At 37.7% G+C, this 17,757-nt stretch overlaps 1 protein-coding gene across 8 annotated transcripts in view; it reads left to right on the top strand.

Moving 5' to 3' along the window:
• Positions 1-16,479, top strand: part of IFT80 (intraflagellar transport 80) — a 131,698-nt gene extending 115,219 nt beyond the window's left edge. For 6 of the 8 annotated variants that reach the window (XR_015160984.1, XM_086392507.1, XM_086392496.1 and 3 more), the window contains 2 exons: positions 7,757-7,880; positions 14,972-16,479. Coding sequence is in view for 6 of the 8 variants with exons in the window: in XM_086392507.1 (XP_086248633.1) it covers positions 7,757-7,880; positions 14,972-15,082 (235 nt within the window). In the remaining 2 variants the exon portion in view is untranslated. The remainder of the gene's footprint in view (positions 1-7,756; positions 7,881-14,971) is intronic. The other 2 variants (XR_015160985.1, XM_086392518.1) reach the window with 1 other exon arrangement.
• The last annotated feature ends 1,278 nt before the right edge of the window (positions 16,480-17,757 follow it).

Here is a 17,757-nt window from a genome sequence, read left to right as displayed (position 1 = left end):
ATCAGGATTCCCAGGAGAAATCTCAATAACTTCAGATATGCAGATGACACCACATTTAAGGCAGAAAGTGAAGAAGAACTAAAGAGCCTCTTGATGAAAGTGAAAGAGGAGAGAGAAAAAGTTGGCTTAAAGCTCAACATTCAGAAAACGAAGATCATGGCATCTGGTCCCATCACTTCATGAGAAATAGATGGGGAAACAATGAAAACAATGACAGACTTTATTTTCTTGGGCTCCAAAATCACTGCAGATAGTGACTGCAGCTGTGAAATTAAAAGACACTTGCTTCTTGGAAGAAAAGTTATGACCAACCTAGACAGCGTATTAGAAAACAGAGACATTACTTTGCCAACAAAGGTCCATCTAGTCAAAGCTATGGTTTTTCCAGTAGTCATGTATGAAGGCAAGAGTTGGACTATAAACAAAGCTGAGCACCAAAATTGATGCCTTTGAACTGTGGTGTTGGATGAGACTCTTGAGAGTCCCTTGGACTGCAAGGAGACTCAACCAGTCCATCCTAAAGGAAATCAGTCCTGAATATTCATTGGAAGGACTGATGCTGAAACTCCAATATTTTGGCCATATGATGTGAAGAACTGACTCATTTGAAAAGACCCTGATGCTGGGAAAGATTGAAGGTGGGAGGAGAAGGGGACGACAGAGGGTGAGATGGTTGGATGGCATCACAGACTCAATGGACATGAGTTTGAGTAAACTCCGTGAGTTGGTGATGGAGAGGGAAGCCTGGCATGCTGCAGTCCGTGGGGTCGCAAAGAGTCGGACATGACTGAGGGACTGAACTGAACTGAACTGAACTAAACAAAGATATTCAAACACAGGATGATAAAATTATGTGATTAACTGATTAACAATAGACTTTTTGCGTGCCTGTCTATATGGATGGTGACTTTTTATAAAAGATCTTATTTTTTCACTGCCATGGTGCGAGTTCAGTCCCTACAAGCAACACATGGTTAGGGAAAAAGAAAGCTTATGTGTTTTTTTGCCACGTGTATTTCTCTGTTTCCCTGGGAGTGAGTAAATAATAGGTCTCATAAACTAAGACTTCTAGGACTGTTGAAGCTGAGTGATGGGTACCTACTAGAATTTAAAGAAGGAAAAAGAAAAGAAGGCAGCAGGCAGATTTCTTCTGAATTGAACGTTTAATGGTCTGGTTGAAGAGGAGGATTCAGCAAAAGAGATCAGGAAGGGGCAAAAAAGATGAAATTTAAAAGCTACTCTTTATGGAAAATTTCAAACATATATAAAAATAGAACAGTATAATGAATATCCATGTACCCATCACTCAGCTTCACAGTTAGTGACTTGTGAGTAATCCCTACCCACCATTGTTTAAAGGCAGATCCCAGTCATCATATTATTTTATCTATGAATATTTCAGTATGTATCTTAAAGGTTTTTTTTAATCCAACCATAATATTATGATCACACCTTTAAAATTAATAATAATTCTATTCAGTATTCTTATTTCTCTGTTTGTCTTATATATGTTTTGTTTTGCTTTATGTTGTTTGATGTAGTATCCAGAAAAGATACATGCATTGTGATTGGTTGATGCAGTCTTAAGTTTCTTTAAATCTATAGATTCTTCTATTTGTTTTTTGTATTTTATTTGGGCTTAGAGAACTTCTTTTTTTTTTTTTTTTTGAGAATTTCTTATAATCTAGACTTTGTTGATTGCATCTTTGTGGTATCACTTAACATGTTCCTTTGCCCCTGAATTAGCTGTGAATTGGTATTGAATGTAGAAACTTGATGACATACATACCTGCATGCTCAATCGTGCCCACCAGGCTCCTCTGTCCATGGGATTCTCTGGGCAGGAATACTGGAGTGGGTTGCCATTTTCTCCTCCATGGGATCTCCCTAGCCCAGGGATAGAACCCATGTCTCCTGGGGCTCCCGCAGCTCCTGCATTGGCCAGGTGGGTTCTTTACCACTAAGCCACCTAGAAAGCCGTTGAAACTTGATTAGGTTTAGATTAAAATTTTTCCTTCTTTTTGGTAAGGATCCGTCAGAATTGGTATTGTGTGTGTTTCTGTAATAACTGGCCATCTGTCTTTTTTGTGACGTTAGCTATTGACAGTTTTTGCTCTGATCCATTAATCAGTTATGGTGATATTCTAATTCTATCCTGCCAAAATTCTAGAATGATAGAATTTAAGTATTGGCTGATAAATATATCCTTAAATATAAATCCTTTTAGGATCCTTGAATTTCCATATTTATTTACATACTTTAGAAGAAAACTTTTTTTTTTTTTTTAATTGGCTACGCTGATTCTTCATTGCTGCACTAGAACTTTTTCTAGTTGTGGAGAGCAGGGGCTACGCTCTATTTGCATTATGAGGGCTTCTCATTGCAGTGGCTTCTTTTGTTGCAGACCGCAGGATCTAGAGTACGAACTTCAGTAATTTTGGAATGTGGGCTCAAGAGTTGCAGCTTGTGGACTCTAGAGCACAGGATCAGCAGTTATGGTGCACAGACTTAGCTGCCTTGTGGCATGTGGGGTCTTCACAGAGCAAGGATTGAACCCATGTCCCCTGCATTGACAGATGGATTTTTAACCACTAGACCTCTGGGGAAGCCTGGGAACAGATTTTACTTTGTTAATATGTGTTATTCTATTTGAGAAGCATCATCTTGCTGCTTTGTGCTGCTATCATTTATATTTGAATTTGAAAATTGCCTGCAATTTACTAAGATGCAGCCCTTGAGGGCTATAGATATGCAAGTTATCCATGTGCCGTTCCCCCTGGACATTTGGTGGTGGTCTGTTTTAAAAAGCAAGTTAAGAGAGGTAGAAACTAGAAACTCCATGTATGCATATTGATCCTTTATGTAAGTACTAATAAAAATAGTTTCTTTTACTTATACCACTTACATAAAGTAATTTTGCTTCATTCAAGTTATGCAAAAATTATACTCTGAAGTTATAACATCTTTTTATATAACTTCCTTCTATTTAAAATCAGAGAGGATACATGGATTTTTTCCAGCCCCATAATCTAATGTTAAATTTGTTTCATTGCCAAATAACCATTTTAAAGCTAGAAACATACTGTTCCCGTAACTCTTACATAATTTGGAGTAAATTCCCTCTTAAATGTGGTAGAGAGACATTTGTTACCCAGGGTGTGCTTTTAGAGGCATTTACAATAGCACATATCATTTGACTGTTTACCTTTAGCATTGTTTTCAGTCAGATAATTAATACATATTTTATAATACTAATAATAACTATTATAATAGATAGTACTTAGTATCTAGTATCTAAATGCAGGATTAGACATCATATTCTATACCTTCTACATAATTAAATTTATTGATGTTCCATAACAAAGTATCTCTTTGGAATTTTTGGAAAGCCCCAAACCAGATGCTTATGTACTTCCTGCTTAGAACTCTTCATTTTGTGCAATCCAGAATTCCTTCCCCTGTCCTGTACAATCATAAAGAGATAATGGGAAATGGAACTCTAAGATGCCAAAGAGGTGGTTCACTGGAGTCTCCACCCATCGTACCCCACTGGAATCAGAGGGGGATAAAATGAGAGAGGCTTAGAAGAGTTAAGGCATCCTTACTTCTGTTTCTCTTCTTTTGAGCCTCTATAAATTGTTTTTTGCCTGCTCTGGTTTTCTGCTTTTGTACCTCTATATTCTAGTACCTCTACATTTTTTTTCTCTGTATCTTTTTTTTTCTCTCTGAAAGACTTAAAGTCACAGAGAAATAAGGAAACTTTGTGAGGAGTTTGTGGTGGGTAGCAAATATTGACCCTTGCATTTAGCAATATTGTTTGGGCCAATATATTTTTATAAGAAATCATTGTACTAGACTTTGGCATTATCATTTATATTATATATGACTTATATTCATAATTTTTCTTACTATCTTTAATATCTCTCATTTGTTATTCATCAGTTAATACACACATAATATCTAAAATACTTTTTAAAGTTACTATTTATGTCAAACCGAAGCATGTCAAGAACCAAACAGATTTTCCTGCTAAGCAATCCCATGTTGAGAAAATTCTAGTTGTCTAAAAAAACAAGTTTATAATAGTTGGCTCTGATATACTGTGACCGCCTATTTCAAAGTCATATGGCATATTAGAAAGCAAGACAACTTGAGAAAAATTATACTCTGATTATTATGATGATCATTTCCCATACATGGGAACAATGAACAGTATATGTTGTGTGAAAATTGTATAAATCGTATGTTGAATTTGTTCTTAGTGCTTTCCTACTACTATCCTTCTATTTCTCTGTATATTCATTCTATTAATTTTTGAGAGTTCGATATTGAAACTCCAACAAAAAAATCTGTATTTACTTAAAAAACTAATTGTAATATATAATGGAGCTATATGTCACCTTGTTCTGTATTTTCCAAGTCTCCTGTAAATGTGTTGTCATATTTTTACAATTTAAAAAAATCCAGTGAGCAGTGTAGGAGAGCTATACTGTAGTAGGTTGTTCCTGGCTCAACTGATATGAGTTATGCATAGGATGATGGGCTGAGTGCTGTCCAAAACCTACATGCAAAAACAGATTTGGAACTGCGGAATAATATTTTCATCTCCCTCTGTATTATCAATATATAGATTTTATGCCTTTGGTGTTATACCTCTGATTTTAGTGGTTAATTTAGTTCTTATCTGCTATTTAAATAAAATATTACCTTAAAAATAACTTAGTTACATAGATAAATAGATATTAATTGGATTATAAAATTTAAATGGCTTTTAACTTTTTCTAAGACTCTGATGCTGGGAGGGATTGTGGGCAGGAGGAAAAGGGGACGACAGAGGATGAGATGGCTGGATGGCATCACCAACTCGATGAACATGAGTTTGAGTGAACTCCGGGAGATGGTGATGGACAGGGAGGCCTGGCGTGCTGCAATTCATGGGTTTGCAAAGAGTCGGACATGACTGAGCGACTGAACTGAACTGAACTGAAGAACCAGATGGCAAAAGGCATTTTGTCAGACTTTTATCCTCAAATTTTATTTTCATAATACTAATATTTTTAATTTGCTATGCTAAAAATGTAAGGATATCAGTATTTAGTTAAATATTGAACAGAATAAATTCATTCAGTTCAGTTCAGTCGCTCGATCGTGTCTGCTGGGAAGGCCCAGCATCAGGGTCTTTTCCAATGAGTCAGCTCTTCGCATGAGGTGGCCAAAGTATTGGGAGTTTCAGCTTTAGCATCAGTCCTTCCAAAGAACACCCAGGACTGATCTCCTTTAGGATGGACTGGTTGGATCACCTTGCAGTCCAAGGGACTCTCAAGAGTCTTCTCCAACACCACAGTTCAAAAGCATCAATTCTTCGGCGCTCAGCTTTCTTCACAGTCCAACTCTGACATCCACACATGACCACTGGAAAAACCATAGCCTTGACTAGACGGACCTTTGTTGGCAAAGTAATGTCTCTGCTTTTCAATATGCTATCTAGGTTGGTCATAACTTTCCTTCCAAGGAGTAAGCGTCTTTTAATTTCATGGCTGCAGTCACCATCTGCAGTGATTTTGGAGCCCCAAAAATAAGGTCTGACACTGTTTCCACTGTTTCCCCATGTATTTGCCATGAAGTGATGGGACCAGATGCCATGATCTTCATTTTCTGAATGTTGAGCTTTAAGCCAACTTTTTCACTCTCCTCTTTCACTTTCATCAAGAGGCTTTTTGTTCCTCTTCACTTTCCCAAAAGGGTGGTGTCTTCTGCATATCTGAATTTATTGATATTTCTCCCGGCAGTCTTCATTCCAGCTTGTGCTTCTTTCAGCTGAGCGTTTCTCATGATGTACTCTGCATAGAAGTTAAATAAGCAGGGTGACAATATACAGCCTTGACGTAGTCCTTTTCCTATTTGGAGCCAGTCTGTTATTCCATGTCCAGTTCTAACTGTTGCTTCCTGACCTACATACAGGTTTCTCAAGAGACAGGTCAGGTGGTCTGGTATTCCCATCTCTTGAAGAATTTTCCATAGTTTATAGTGATCCACACAGTCAAAGGCGCTGGCATAGTCAATAAAGCAGAAATAGATGTTTTTCTGGAACTCTCTTGCTTTTTCAGTGATCCAGCAGATGTTGGCAATTTGATCTCTGGTTCCTCTGCCTTTTCTAAAACCAGCTTGAACATCTGGAAGTTCACAGTTCACGTATTGCTGAAGCATGGCTTGGAGAATTTTGAGCATTACTTTACTAGCATGTGAGATGAGTGCACTTGTGCGGTAGTTTGAGCATTCTTTGGCATTGCCTTTCTTTGGGATTGGAATGAAAACTGACCTTTTCCAGTCCTGTGGCCACTGCTGAGTTTTCCAAATTTGCTGGCATATTGAGTGCAGCGCTTTGACAGCATCATCTTCCAGGATTTGAAATAGCTCAACTGGAATTCCATCACCTCCACTAGCTTTGTTCGTAGTGATGCTTCCTAAGGCCCACTTGACTTCACATTCCAGGATGTCTGGCTCTAGGTGAGTGATCACACCATTGTGATTATCTGGGTCATGAAGATCTTTTTTGTACAGTTCTTCTGTGTATTCTTGCCACCTCTTCTTAATATCTTCTGCTTCTGTTAGGTCCATACCATTTCTGTCCTTTATCAAGCCCATCTTTGCATGAAATTTTCCCTTGCTATCTCTAATTTTCTTGAAGAGATCTCTAGTCTTTCCCATTCTGTTGTTTTTCTTTATTTCTTTGCATTGATCGCTGAGGAAGGCTTTCTTATCTCTCCTTGCTATTCTTTGGAACTCTGCATTCAAATTGGAATATCTTTCTTTTTCTCCTTTGCTTTTCGCTTCTCTTCTTTTCACAGCTATTTGTAAGGCCTCCTCAGACAGCCATTTTGCTTTTTTGCATTTCTTTTCCATGGGGATGGTCTTGATCCCTGTCTCTTGTACAATGTCACGAACGTCCGTCCATAGTTCATCAGGCACTCTGTCTATCAGAGCTAGTCCCTTAAATCTATTTCTCACTTCCACTGTATAATCATAAGGGATTTGATTTAGGTCGTACCTGAATGGTCTAGTGGTTTTCCCTACTTTCTTCAATTTAAGTCTGAATTTGGCAATAAGGAGTTCATGATCTGAGCCACAGTCAGCTCCTGGTCTTGTTTTTGCTGACTGTAAAGAGCTTCTCCATCTTTGGCTGCAAAGAGTATAATCAATCTGATTTCAGTGTTGACCATCTGGTGATGTCCATGTGTAGAGTCTTCTCTTGTGTTCATTACAGACTTATAAAATGGTCAGGATAGTTGAACCCTTACTTTGGGCAATTCACTTGAATTTTCTTACGATTTCAGTGAACTTTTCAATGAGCATTTACCATACATCTACTCAGTAATACTCACCAAAGAGAAATGAAACCCACATCTCCCTTTAATAAATGTATAGGTTAATTCAAGGAACAAATTCATAATAGTTACAATACACTGTGAACAGGACTATAATAATAGTATGTAAGGAATGTTCTGTAGCACAGAAAGATGTAATGGTCATTTATTTCTCCAGGAAGAGCTGGTCAGGGAGAATAGATCATGTTTGGGCTGGACCCTGAAGTATAAATAGAAATTTACAAGATGGATAAGGTAGGGGCTATGACATACCTTTCATATTGAAGAATGAGTAGAGGGAAAAACAGAGCGTCCCACCCTCTCACCCCAGAACTCCACTGCCCATAGAAGTCAACATATCAGTGCTGATAACATTTTATTTCTCATTATAGGGCTCTTGAATTGGCTGTAAAATACAAAACACATGTTGACACAGTTCTTGCTTACCGTCAAAAATTTTTGGAGACATTTGGTAAACAGGAAACTAATAAACGATACCTGCAGTATGCAGAAGGTGTAAGTATTATGCAGTATTTGATAATAATTATATGCTTTATATGTTATTTGTCTCAATGAGACAAAATTGAATAACTTTCCTACCGTAATCTCTAAAAATAACTGCTTCTTGTCTTTCAATGTTGCAGTTTTATTTTGACTATATAATTATATTACAGAATATTTTCCTGGACTCTTATAGCCATGTTTTGCTTAACTCAAGTCTGTTCTTACAGTTTCCAATTTATGTTAAGTTTGTGTCCTAACTGATATTTTTAGATAAACAACATAAAATGTGAGGATAAAGGCTTCTAATTTTGCCTTCCTAAAGGCTTCCTGAATTTTGCCTTCCACCAGCTGCCCTTTCTGTTCCAGGGGAATAAGCACAGAGGGCAGTGGCCAGAAGTTGGATACTTTGTCACTTTGCAGATTCTAGGGAGCCTGCTTGCACTTAAAGAGGTGCCTCGCCTGGGTAGACTTCACCACCTAGAACCAAAGAAAGCTGACCCTTTGCCTCTTAAGTTCCTACCAGAACTTAAGGTTTTGTCAATCCAGTTAGGAAAAAAGCCATTCTAGTACATACCAGCACACAAGGCGAGCCATGCCTAGAACAGAAATGATTGTGGCCACCTGCCCAGATACTTCTAGATTCAAATGGCAGAAATAGAGCTCACTTCTAGCCATGGGAGATCCAATTTGTAAACCCAAGACAGGGCTAACCTTTCTCCCAGCTCTGCAAACTAGTTGATTTCCTTATCCTTTTAGGCATTCATATATTCAAAATGTGTTTATAAGTACTCAGTCTGGATTAGGCACCACACTAGGTGTTGAATCAGACATGGCTTGTCTTCATGGAGCTTATAGACCACGTAGGGGCTTTCCTGGTGGCTCAGATGGTAAAGAATCTGCCTGCAATGGAGGAGACCCAGGTTTGACCCCTGGGTTGGGAAGATCCCCCCGGAGAAGGGAATGGCTACCCACTCCAGTATTCTTGCCTGGCGAATCCCTTGGACAGAGGAGCCTGGTGGGCTACAGTCCATGGGGTCGCAAAGAGTTGAACACGACTGAGCGACTAACACTTTCACTTTCTTTCATAGACCCTGTGGGAGTGTTTCTCGGAATGTTCTGCTTCATGGTGGGGGTGGGTAAAATATATTAACCTGTCCTCTTTGGAAGAGGAAAGAGGATGTAGAGAGAGGTACCTACTAAATACATTATCCATTTGCTATATGTAGAATATCGAGTGTCATGAGTCACATTTTTGGACTTCAGGACAGTTTTCAGGGTAATGAAGACTTTGGAGCTATTCTTAGTTCTGCAGTGTAACTTCATCTGGATCCAGGATAGACACAGTTGTGGGTTTCTTGGTAGAAAGGGACATATTTTATAGAAGCTTCACAATTTTTTTTGTTTGATTCAGAAATGAATTGTTTGGGCTATTAGCCTTCCGTAAGAGCTCTAAGGGCTGTACTTTTTAATTCACAGAATATGACAGCAGCCACCACCACTATGGTGCAGAACAGCCCAGAAAATCATTGGTCAGCTAATCTCTTTTGTCTGTTTTGAAAATATGACATTATGTTGAAAATGAGCACCCACTTTAAATTTCCTTTACTATATAATTTTGAAGCAAATTAATACTACTCTGCTTCCTCTTCATCATATTATTATCAATATTTTTTTCACTGTGTTCACATTAGGTGCTTTTGAGGACATGGAAAATATAGTTTTTACCTCAAAGTTATATTTCAGATTCTGAAAACTTAAAACTCTTATCCTCTTTTTCAATATATACGTATTCAACTATAAATAACATGTTAATACTTCAATCATAAGAGTAGCTGAAATGTTCAAAATGGGATAATCAGAACAACATGACTTTTCTTGGGTATTTTGTTTCCTGTTTTTTGACTCCCTATGGCACCATGTTCTAGTTTCCAACTTGTCTTCATAAATGTAATTTGGAAGTTAACTAGAAATCATAAAACAGTATTTTAAGATGAAAATCTTAAATAAAAGCCGAAGAATAGATGCTTTTGAACTGTGGTGTTGGAGAAGACTCTTGAGAGTCCCTTGGATTGCAAAGAGATCCAACCAGTCCATCCTAAAGGAGATCAGTCCTGGGTGTTCATTGGTAGGACTGATGTTGAAGCTGAAACTCCAGTACTTTGGCCACCTGATGCAAAGAGCTGACTCATTTGAGAAGACCTTGATGCTGGGAAAGATTGAGGGCAGGAGGAGAAGGGGACGACAGAGGCTGAGATGGTTGGATGGCATCACCGACTCAATGGACATGGGTTTGGGTGGACTCTGGGAGTTGGTGATGGACAGGGAGGCCTGGTGTGCTGCGGTTCATGGGGTCGCAAAGAGTTGGACATGACTGAGTGACTGAACTGAACTGAAGTGAACTAAGATGAAAATAATCTTTGACTTAACATTTCTTAACCAAAATTGTGATTATAAAAACTTTTTATTTCAGAACTAAGAATTGAATAGAAAAAGATCATTTTTGTAAACCTTGAAAAATTTATTATAGATAGCTGGTGAATTCAAATGGCTTCACAATGCATAACATAAAAGTTTATAAGAAGTGAGGCTTGACATACATTCATATTTATGAGCCCTGAAATGTTATTTGGGCCTTTCTAGTTTAAAATGTGGAAATCTGAGATCTATACAAGGTGTACTGTCTTCTAAGAACTCCATCAGAGTCATTATACCTGGTCTACAGTGGTGTTCAGCAAGTGTTTGTAAGAGAATTCATTAGTCTGGCAAATAAAATCCACCTGAGGAATACATTCAGTTCAGTGAATACATACTCTGTGCAAAAAGAAGAGTAGAGGAGCCAGGAAATGTTTAAACATTATGCTAGGAGAAAGAAAAAAGGAATGATAAATAGGAGAGAAAATAGTGAGAGATTAAGTGGTAGCTCATTTCCTGGATAATTAGTGATCTCTCATTCATTCAGTATTTACTGAGTACCTCCTGCAGACAATGTATTCTTCTTGGTGGTTGGGATATAATAGCAAACCTGGCAGACACTGACCCTTTGAAATTTGTATTCAAATAGAGGCCAAAAATAATTATATAGTTAATTGTTAATTTCATTTGCGATAATAGCTTTGAAGGTAGTGTCTATAGTGCTATAAGACTTTATGAATGTGGAGCCTGACCTAGAATGGGGGTATCAGTAAAGATTTTTCAAAGGAAAGCAAATGATGTTAGAGCTGAACTCTGAACAATGGGTAGAAACCAATCGAGGGGACAGGGTGTGGGGATGGACACATTCCAGGATAGGGAAGGCTCTGAAGTGGTTAAGAATGATGAGCAAAGGGGAGGTTGACCTGAGAGTTTCATAGGGCACATTAGGTAAGTTGGATTTACCCTAAGATTAATGTAAAGATACTGAATGGAAGTGACATGATCACTTTTCCATTTTAAAAATCCCAATTTCTAAGTAGAAATGGAAACTTAGAATTTTTCACAAATTATCCTGTTTCCTTCCCCATTTGGAAATTATATACTTAGCATTTGTTAGTTTTAATTTCTTTATTTTTTCCACAAAATTATCTTGAGTAGGGTTTTTGTCAGTCAGTCAAAGGATATGATAATAAGAGCAAATGCATGGGGTCTTGAAAGAATGGTGAAGGAGTACAGAGGGGGTGCCTTGGGTTCTGAGTGACTGGAATATTGATGGGACCAGACATTGAAGCATCTTAATATTGTGCTAACAGATTTCATAATGAAGGCAATGCAAAGACTTGAAGGTTTGTAATCAAGAGAATGACTTGAAAGATAGCTTCTTAGGTGGAAGATGGTTTGGAGGTGAGGGTGATGACCAGGAGGCCAGTTACTATAATAGTTTCACCAGGAGATGGAAAGGGTAAGATTAATGTAAGAAAAAAAATCAGAAAAATTAATAAAACATTGTAGTTAGAGGTGGGAGGAGAGCAGTGAGGTAAGTCAAGGCATTTGAGAACAACTTCAGCATTCGTACCATGGGTGACAAGTGGAGGAACATGAGCATATATGAGTTGTGGACCTTTCTTTAGTTTGAATACATGAAAATAGGCCATTTTTTGCATTAGAAGTTCCTGTGGGATAGACCCTATCTAGGTGGAGATGTCTAGTGGGCAGTTGGAAATATCAATGTGAACATCAAAGGGTGTTGATAAAGGAAGAATAAGGGCTAGATAAATAAATCTATGATCATGACAATTTAGGTATAGTTGAAGCTATGTGAGTTGATGAGATCTCTTAGGGAAAGTATGAAAAAGCTGTGTTTGGAACCCCAGTGAATGCTAAAAGTGAAGAGGGTACCAAGGAGAAGGATATAGAAGAAAAAGAAAGAAAAAAGATTGAGGACATTTAGAAAGGAGAGCAGAAACCAGAAGGGAAGGATATACTGAGAGAGATTTTGAAGAGCTGGAATGGAATCAGCAAGGTCCAGGGGATGCTTCTACATCAAGGCTTTTTTCTTCCTCTGTTAGGTGCTCTTCCCCAGATATACTCATTAATCTTCAGATTTTCACGTCATTAATTTTCAATTTTCTCGGGGAGAAAACTTTCTCTGATCACTCTATCTGAAGTTCAGCACTAATCCCCCCAACTCCTCCCTTGGTACTGTCTCCCTCCCCTGTTTCTGAAACTCTTACCACTCTCATTTGTCTCTGTTTATGTCTCTATAAAGACAGTGATTTTTATCTTTTTATTCACTGCTAAATCCATGTACCTAGAGCAATCCTTGGCATAGAGTGAACATTAAATATTCGTTGAATGAGTAACTGAGTCATATAGAGAAGGTATATAGGATGAGGAATTAAAACACTTAATGGTGGCGTTAGTGAAGTTTCTGAAGTATGGTGGGAACACAGTTATATCACAGTGGTCTGGGAAGAGGATGAGAGTCGGGAATGAAAAGAAGAATGAAGGTAGTAGCTTGTGGGGAGACAGAATAGAGAAGGAAGGATGAAAGGAGCAGCCAGTGAAGAGAAGGAAATTGAAATATGTAGGTAATAATTGAAGGTTGATGTCCTAAAGGAGTCTGAGATAAGATCAGGGACTTGTGTGAAGATGCTGGCCTGAGACAGAAGGGAAAGAGATAGGCGTGGGTACAGATGTACCTACTTTTGTGAAAGGAAGGAAATTAAGTGAATTCTACCTAATGGTTACTATATTCTCTCTAAAGTAGGAAGCTGATTTTTCAGTTGAGAGTAAGAGAGATGGGGTAGAGGATGGAGAGCCATTTGATATGATTTTGAAATTACTTCTATGTGAATATAAAGAATTGACTGGCTCAGGACTAGAAAAAAGTGCCAAAGAGTATTAACACTCTCTGGAAGAGAAAAGGATGTGTTTTAACATAGAAGTCACTTGACAGCTGTCATGAGTACATCCTTATCTGAAACCCACTATTAAAAATACTCTATTCCAGAGACTAAATTATCAGACCATTGTTCTAAAACTGGACAGATGCCAGAGTGAAAGTGAAACATTTATTTTCAGTAGGATAGCTATCAACTGACACCCTCACTTGTACTATAACAAGTAACTAATATAGATGTCATCAGTCTACTTGATATACTTCTGGTGAAGCCAAGCAACAGTTGTTTAGTTTATCATCGATACATGGTTTTATTGTGACTGATTCAAGAAACATATGTAAGTCATTTAAAGCTGGAAGAAGGACAAGGTATTCATCAAGTTTTGTCTTTCTCTTTGAAATGTTTTCTTAGATGAATGTTCTGCCATTTAAAAAAACATCAGGTTCTGGCCAGATTGAAAAATGAGCCTTTCAAATAACCTAACATTTGCTCTGCCTTTCATTGAATCGTCACTTGCATCTTAGCACAGACATTCATCTTCTATGAGTAAGAAGGATTCTTTTAATTCATCCATTTTATATATTATAGACAAATATGTGGAATGATTATCTTAATAAAGGTGACCAATAATATCCACAAATTACTACACAGAAATTAGAGAAAGGATTTTGGCATAAAAAAGAACCAAATACTTAATTCTACCTACTTCCAGCACAAAATTAAGAGAGGCACGAAGTCTTGTGTTAAGGTTAAATTAGTCTCAGTTACTTAAGATAAATCTGTTCAAGCAGCACATATCACCCCAATCTGCTTTAATACTGCTTATTCTACTCAGCTCCCCTACATGGAGGTGAAAACCTATTTACTTTTGGTTCAGTCTAGGAGTTTGGGTTTATTTCAAAGTAAATCAGAGTTAAGTTTAAGCTGGGACCCCATTTTTTCCCATGTCTTGCCTGAGAGAGGACACACATTTCTAAGTTAGTGATCTCCAGACTTATAAAAAAAAAAAAAATCTGAATGCTTTTTCCAAAAGAACTTGTTTGTGGGACTTAGGGTAGAGTCCACTCCTAACACCAAGTCTGTTGCTTTAGTGGGATATAGTGGAGGGGCAGGGCTGGATCTTGGTGGGGATCAGTGGTTGACCTGAAACAGATATAAATATTATCACTTTACAGTTATTCTTTTTAGTTGTCTTTCAACCTTGTTCTCCCACTGTTTCATCTAATATCTTTTCATCATTGTCTTACCACCAAGTCTTCATATTATTTTAAGAGTTGTTGCAAAGGAGCCCCTTTGCAGAGTATGCTCTGGTGAAGCAGATGCTCCCCTATCTTTCTTCATAGCTAGGTTCCTGATGGAAACCTCAGTATAAGAGTGCTGAAGTGTTGATGCACTTGAAACATGGCCTGATGGCCAGGGCTCTGTCCATTTCCCTCTTGTTTGGAGGAGAGCAACCCACCTTACCTGCCCTTCCCACCTTGTACCTGAGCAGAATCCTAGGGTCCCATAGTTGAGATGTACTTTTTATAAATAACTACGACTAGATTTTGGTCTTTTGCATCACAGTGAAAGTCTTTGCTTTTTATGGTGATAATTGTTCTAGTAGGAATTATTTAACGCTATGTCATTTGCGAGGGAGCATTATTTCTTCTTAACTTTTCTTTCCCACTGTCTTTCTCTAATGTTTTGAAAGTCATACATTCTATTTTTGTTTACTCTTAGCTACTTTGGATTAAATAAAAAGGTCTTATACTATATATGTGCATTTCTTCTTTTCTTCTACCACAGCTCCAAATAGACTGGGAGAAAATCAAAGCCAAAATTGAGATGGAAATTACTAAAGAGCAAGAGCGGTCATCTGGCAGCCAGCCCACCAAGAGTACTGGTCTAAAGCACTAAATGTCATGATTACCTTTAAGAAGTTTTACCTTTTGAAACTGAGTCTGATTAATCAAGGATAAGCATGTTTTCATTGCTAAAGAAAAAGGCAGAATCTCCAAGTATAAGCACTTGCTGTGTATTTAATACCAAAAGTACATTCAGCAAGACTGAGCACAAAATAATTACTGTAATTTCATCTTTTATCTTTTTAGCACAATAATTAGCAAATGTTCCTATATACTTATGATACATCCATGTCGTATGCTTACATCCTAGTTTTCTGTCCATTATTTTATCCCTGAATCTTCAGTATGAACAAATATTAATGCTAATAATAAAACACTGGACTCTTTAAAATTTATGTTATCATTCATTTCTATTTGACCTCTAAATTGTAAAGTGCTCCAAAAGTTTATTTACACAACAAAAAAATGAAGATTGATTTATGAAAATATATAATAATATGTATACTTGTATATGTTCGTAGCAACATTATTCACAAAACTAAAGTGGTGGGCAAAAAAAGATATACATCAGCAGATGAATGGATAAACAAAATGTGGTGTATACACAAAGTGGAATATTATACAGCCTTTGAAAAGAATGAAATTCTGATACATGGATGAATCTTGAAAATACCATGCTAAGTGAAAGAAGTCAGACACAACAGGTCAAATATTGTAGAATCCCACTTACATGAGGTATAAAAATAGACAAGTTCATTGAGACAGAAAGAACAGTAGTTGCCAGGGACTGTTGGGAGGGAAAATTGAGGAGCTATTATTTCATAAGTTCAGAATTCCTGTCTGGCTTGAATGAGTTCTGGAAAGTGATAGTCGTGATGGTTGCCCAACATTGTGAATATACTTAATGCCAAAATGGTAAATTTTGTTATATCTATTTTATTATAATTATAGAAATATATCTAGAACAGGCAAGAAATATTTTTCTCATTCCTCTTCTGACTTGAGAATGTTTAGGCACTAGACTCTGGAGTCTGAATTTTGTGAAAATCTCCTTAAATTATCAACCCATTTGACTAGCTTTCATTCAGTATGTCCCCAAATTATTACCACAAAAGCTTTTTAACATAGCACAAATAATCCTTAGAAATTCTTCCATGAAACCATTTTTGGTACTTTGTAGAGTGAGCATGTGCATATACATGGGAAAATGATGCCCTCTCTCACCCTCATTTTAATGAATATATTTAGTTTTTTTAAATGAAAATGTTCCTGTCTTTTCAACATATTCCTTTTCCTTGCTGAAATGTTGTAATGTTCTGTTCTTCATCCAGATGCTGGGTACAATGGTGTGTTCAATTTGTGAAATATGATTGAGTGGTTTACTTGTAAGTTGTACTTAAATACATTTATTTTGTTTTCTTATATTACAATAAAAAGTTTAAAAAGAAAGCTGGTCAGAAGGGTAAATTTTATGTTTATTTTACTATAATTTTAAAAGTCAAAAAATATAATGAAATATTTTTGCATTCTAACAACAATTCTCTGATAGCCAACTTGATACCCAGAGTTAATGTGCTCAGTTGCCCAGTCACATCTGACTCTTCATAACCCCATGGACTGTAGCCCACCAGGTTCCTCTGTCCATGGAATTTTCCAGACAAGAATATTGGAGTGGGTTGCCACTGCCACTTCCTACTCCAGGGGATCTTCACGACCCAGGGATTGAACCCACATCTCTTGTGTCTCCTGTACTGGCAGGCAGATTCTTCACCATTAGTGCCACCTGGTAAGCCCAGAGTTAGTGTAGGTCTCACAAATTAAAGGGCAAGATCCTCAGCTAGATTACTCTTCAGTTGCCAGTCTGCTAGTGGGGACCCTAGGATACTCATACCCCTTTGACTCGGCTGAAAATTTGGGGATTCCTACCACCCCCCTTCAGGTTTGATAATTGACCAGAATGACTCACTGGACTCACTGAAACATTTTCTGTTACAATTTTACTATAAAAGATACACTTTAGGAACAGCCAAAGGGAAGAGATGCTGCATAGAGTGAGGCCTGGGAGGAAGGAGAGGCATCAGGAGAAATGGAGACACAGAGCTTCCACACCATCTCCTCATAGAACCCAGGCATGTCCACCATCCTCCCAAGCACATCAGTATGTTCACCAACCAGGAAGCTCCGCTAGGTCTTGCTGTCCTGAATTTTGTATCTGAGTTTTATTATGTAGGCACCATTGATTGAACTCAGCCTCTAGCCCCTTTCCTCTCTCTGGAGGTCAGGTGGTTAAAAGTTTTAGCCCTCTGATCATGTGTTTTTTCTGGTGACCAGCCCTTATCCTAACGCTCTTTAGTCATGCCCCTCCCCCAACACACACACACACACCCACCCACACACACACACACCCCGTACATGTTCATTAGCATTAACAAAGATACTCCTTTCATTCAGGAAGTTTCAAAGGTTTTGGAAGCTCTATACCAGTACCCCTCTCCAAGCCTGGATACATCCTTTATTACATCTTAGGCCACTCCCTGGTCTTTGATCATGGGATCTTTTATAGCAAAAGGGACCTGACAGCAACATTTGGAGGAATCAATGTGGGGTAAGGATAGGAAGCTCTTAAACTCAATGTCCCAATACATTTGATTATCAACACTGGCATTATCTTTCCAATAACGCCAGTATTCTAGCACATAACATTATGGTTGATGTAACCTGAAAAAT

Source organism: Bos grunniens, chromosome 1 (assembly GCF_055505025.1).
Source record: "Bos grunniens cultivar Pamir isolate PY7600 chromosome 1, Bosgru_T2T1.0, whole genome shotgun sequence".
Classification (NCBI taxonomy): domain Eukaryota; kingdom Metazoa; phylum Chordata; class Mammalia; order Artiodactyla; family Bovidae; genus Bos; species Bos grunniens.
This window is presented reverse-complemented; position numbering and strand designations above follow the sequence as displayed.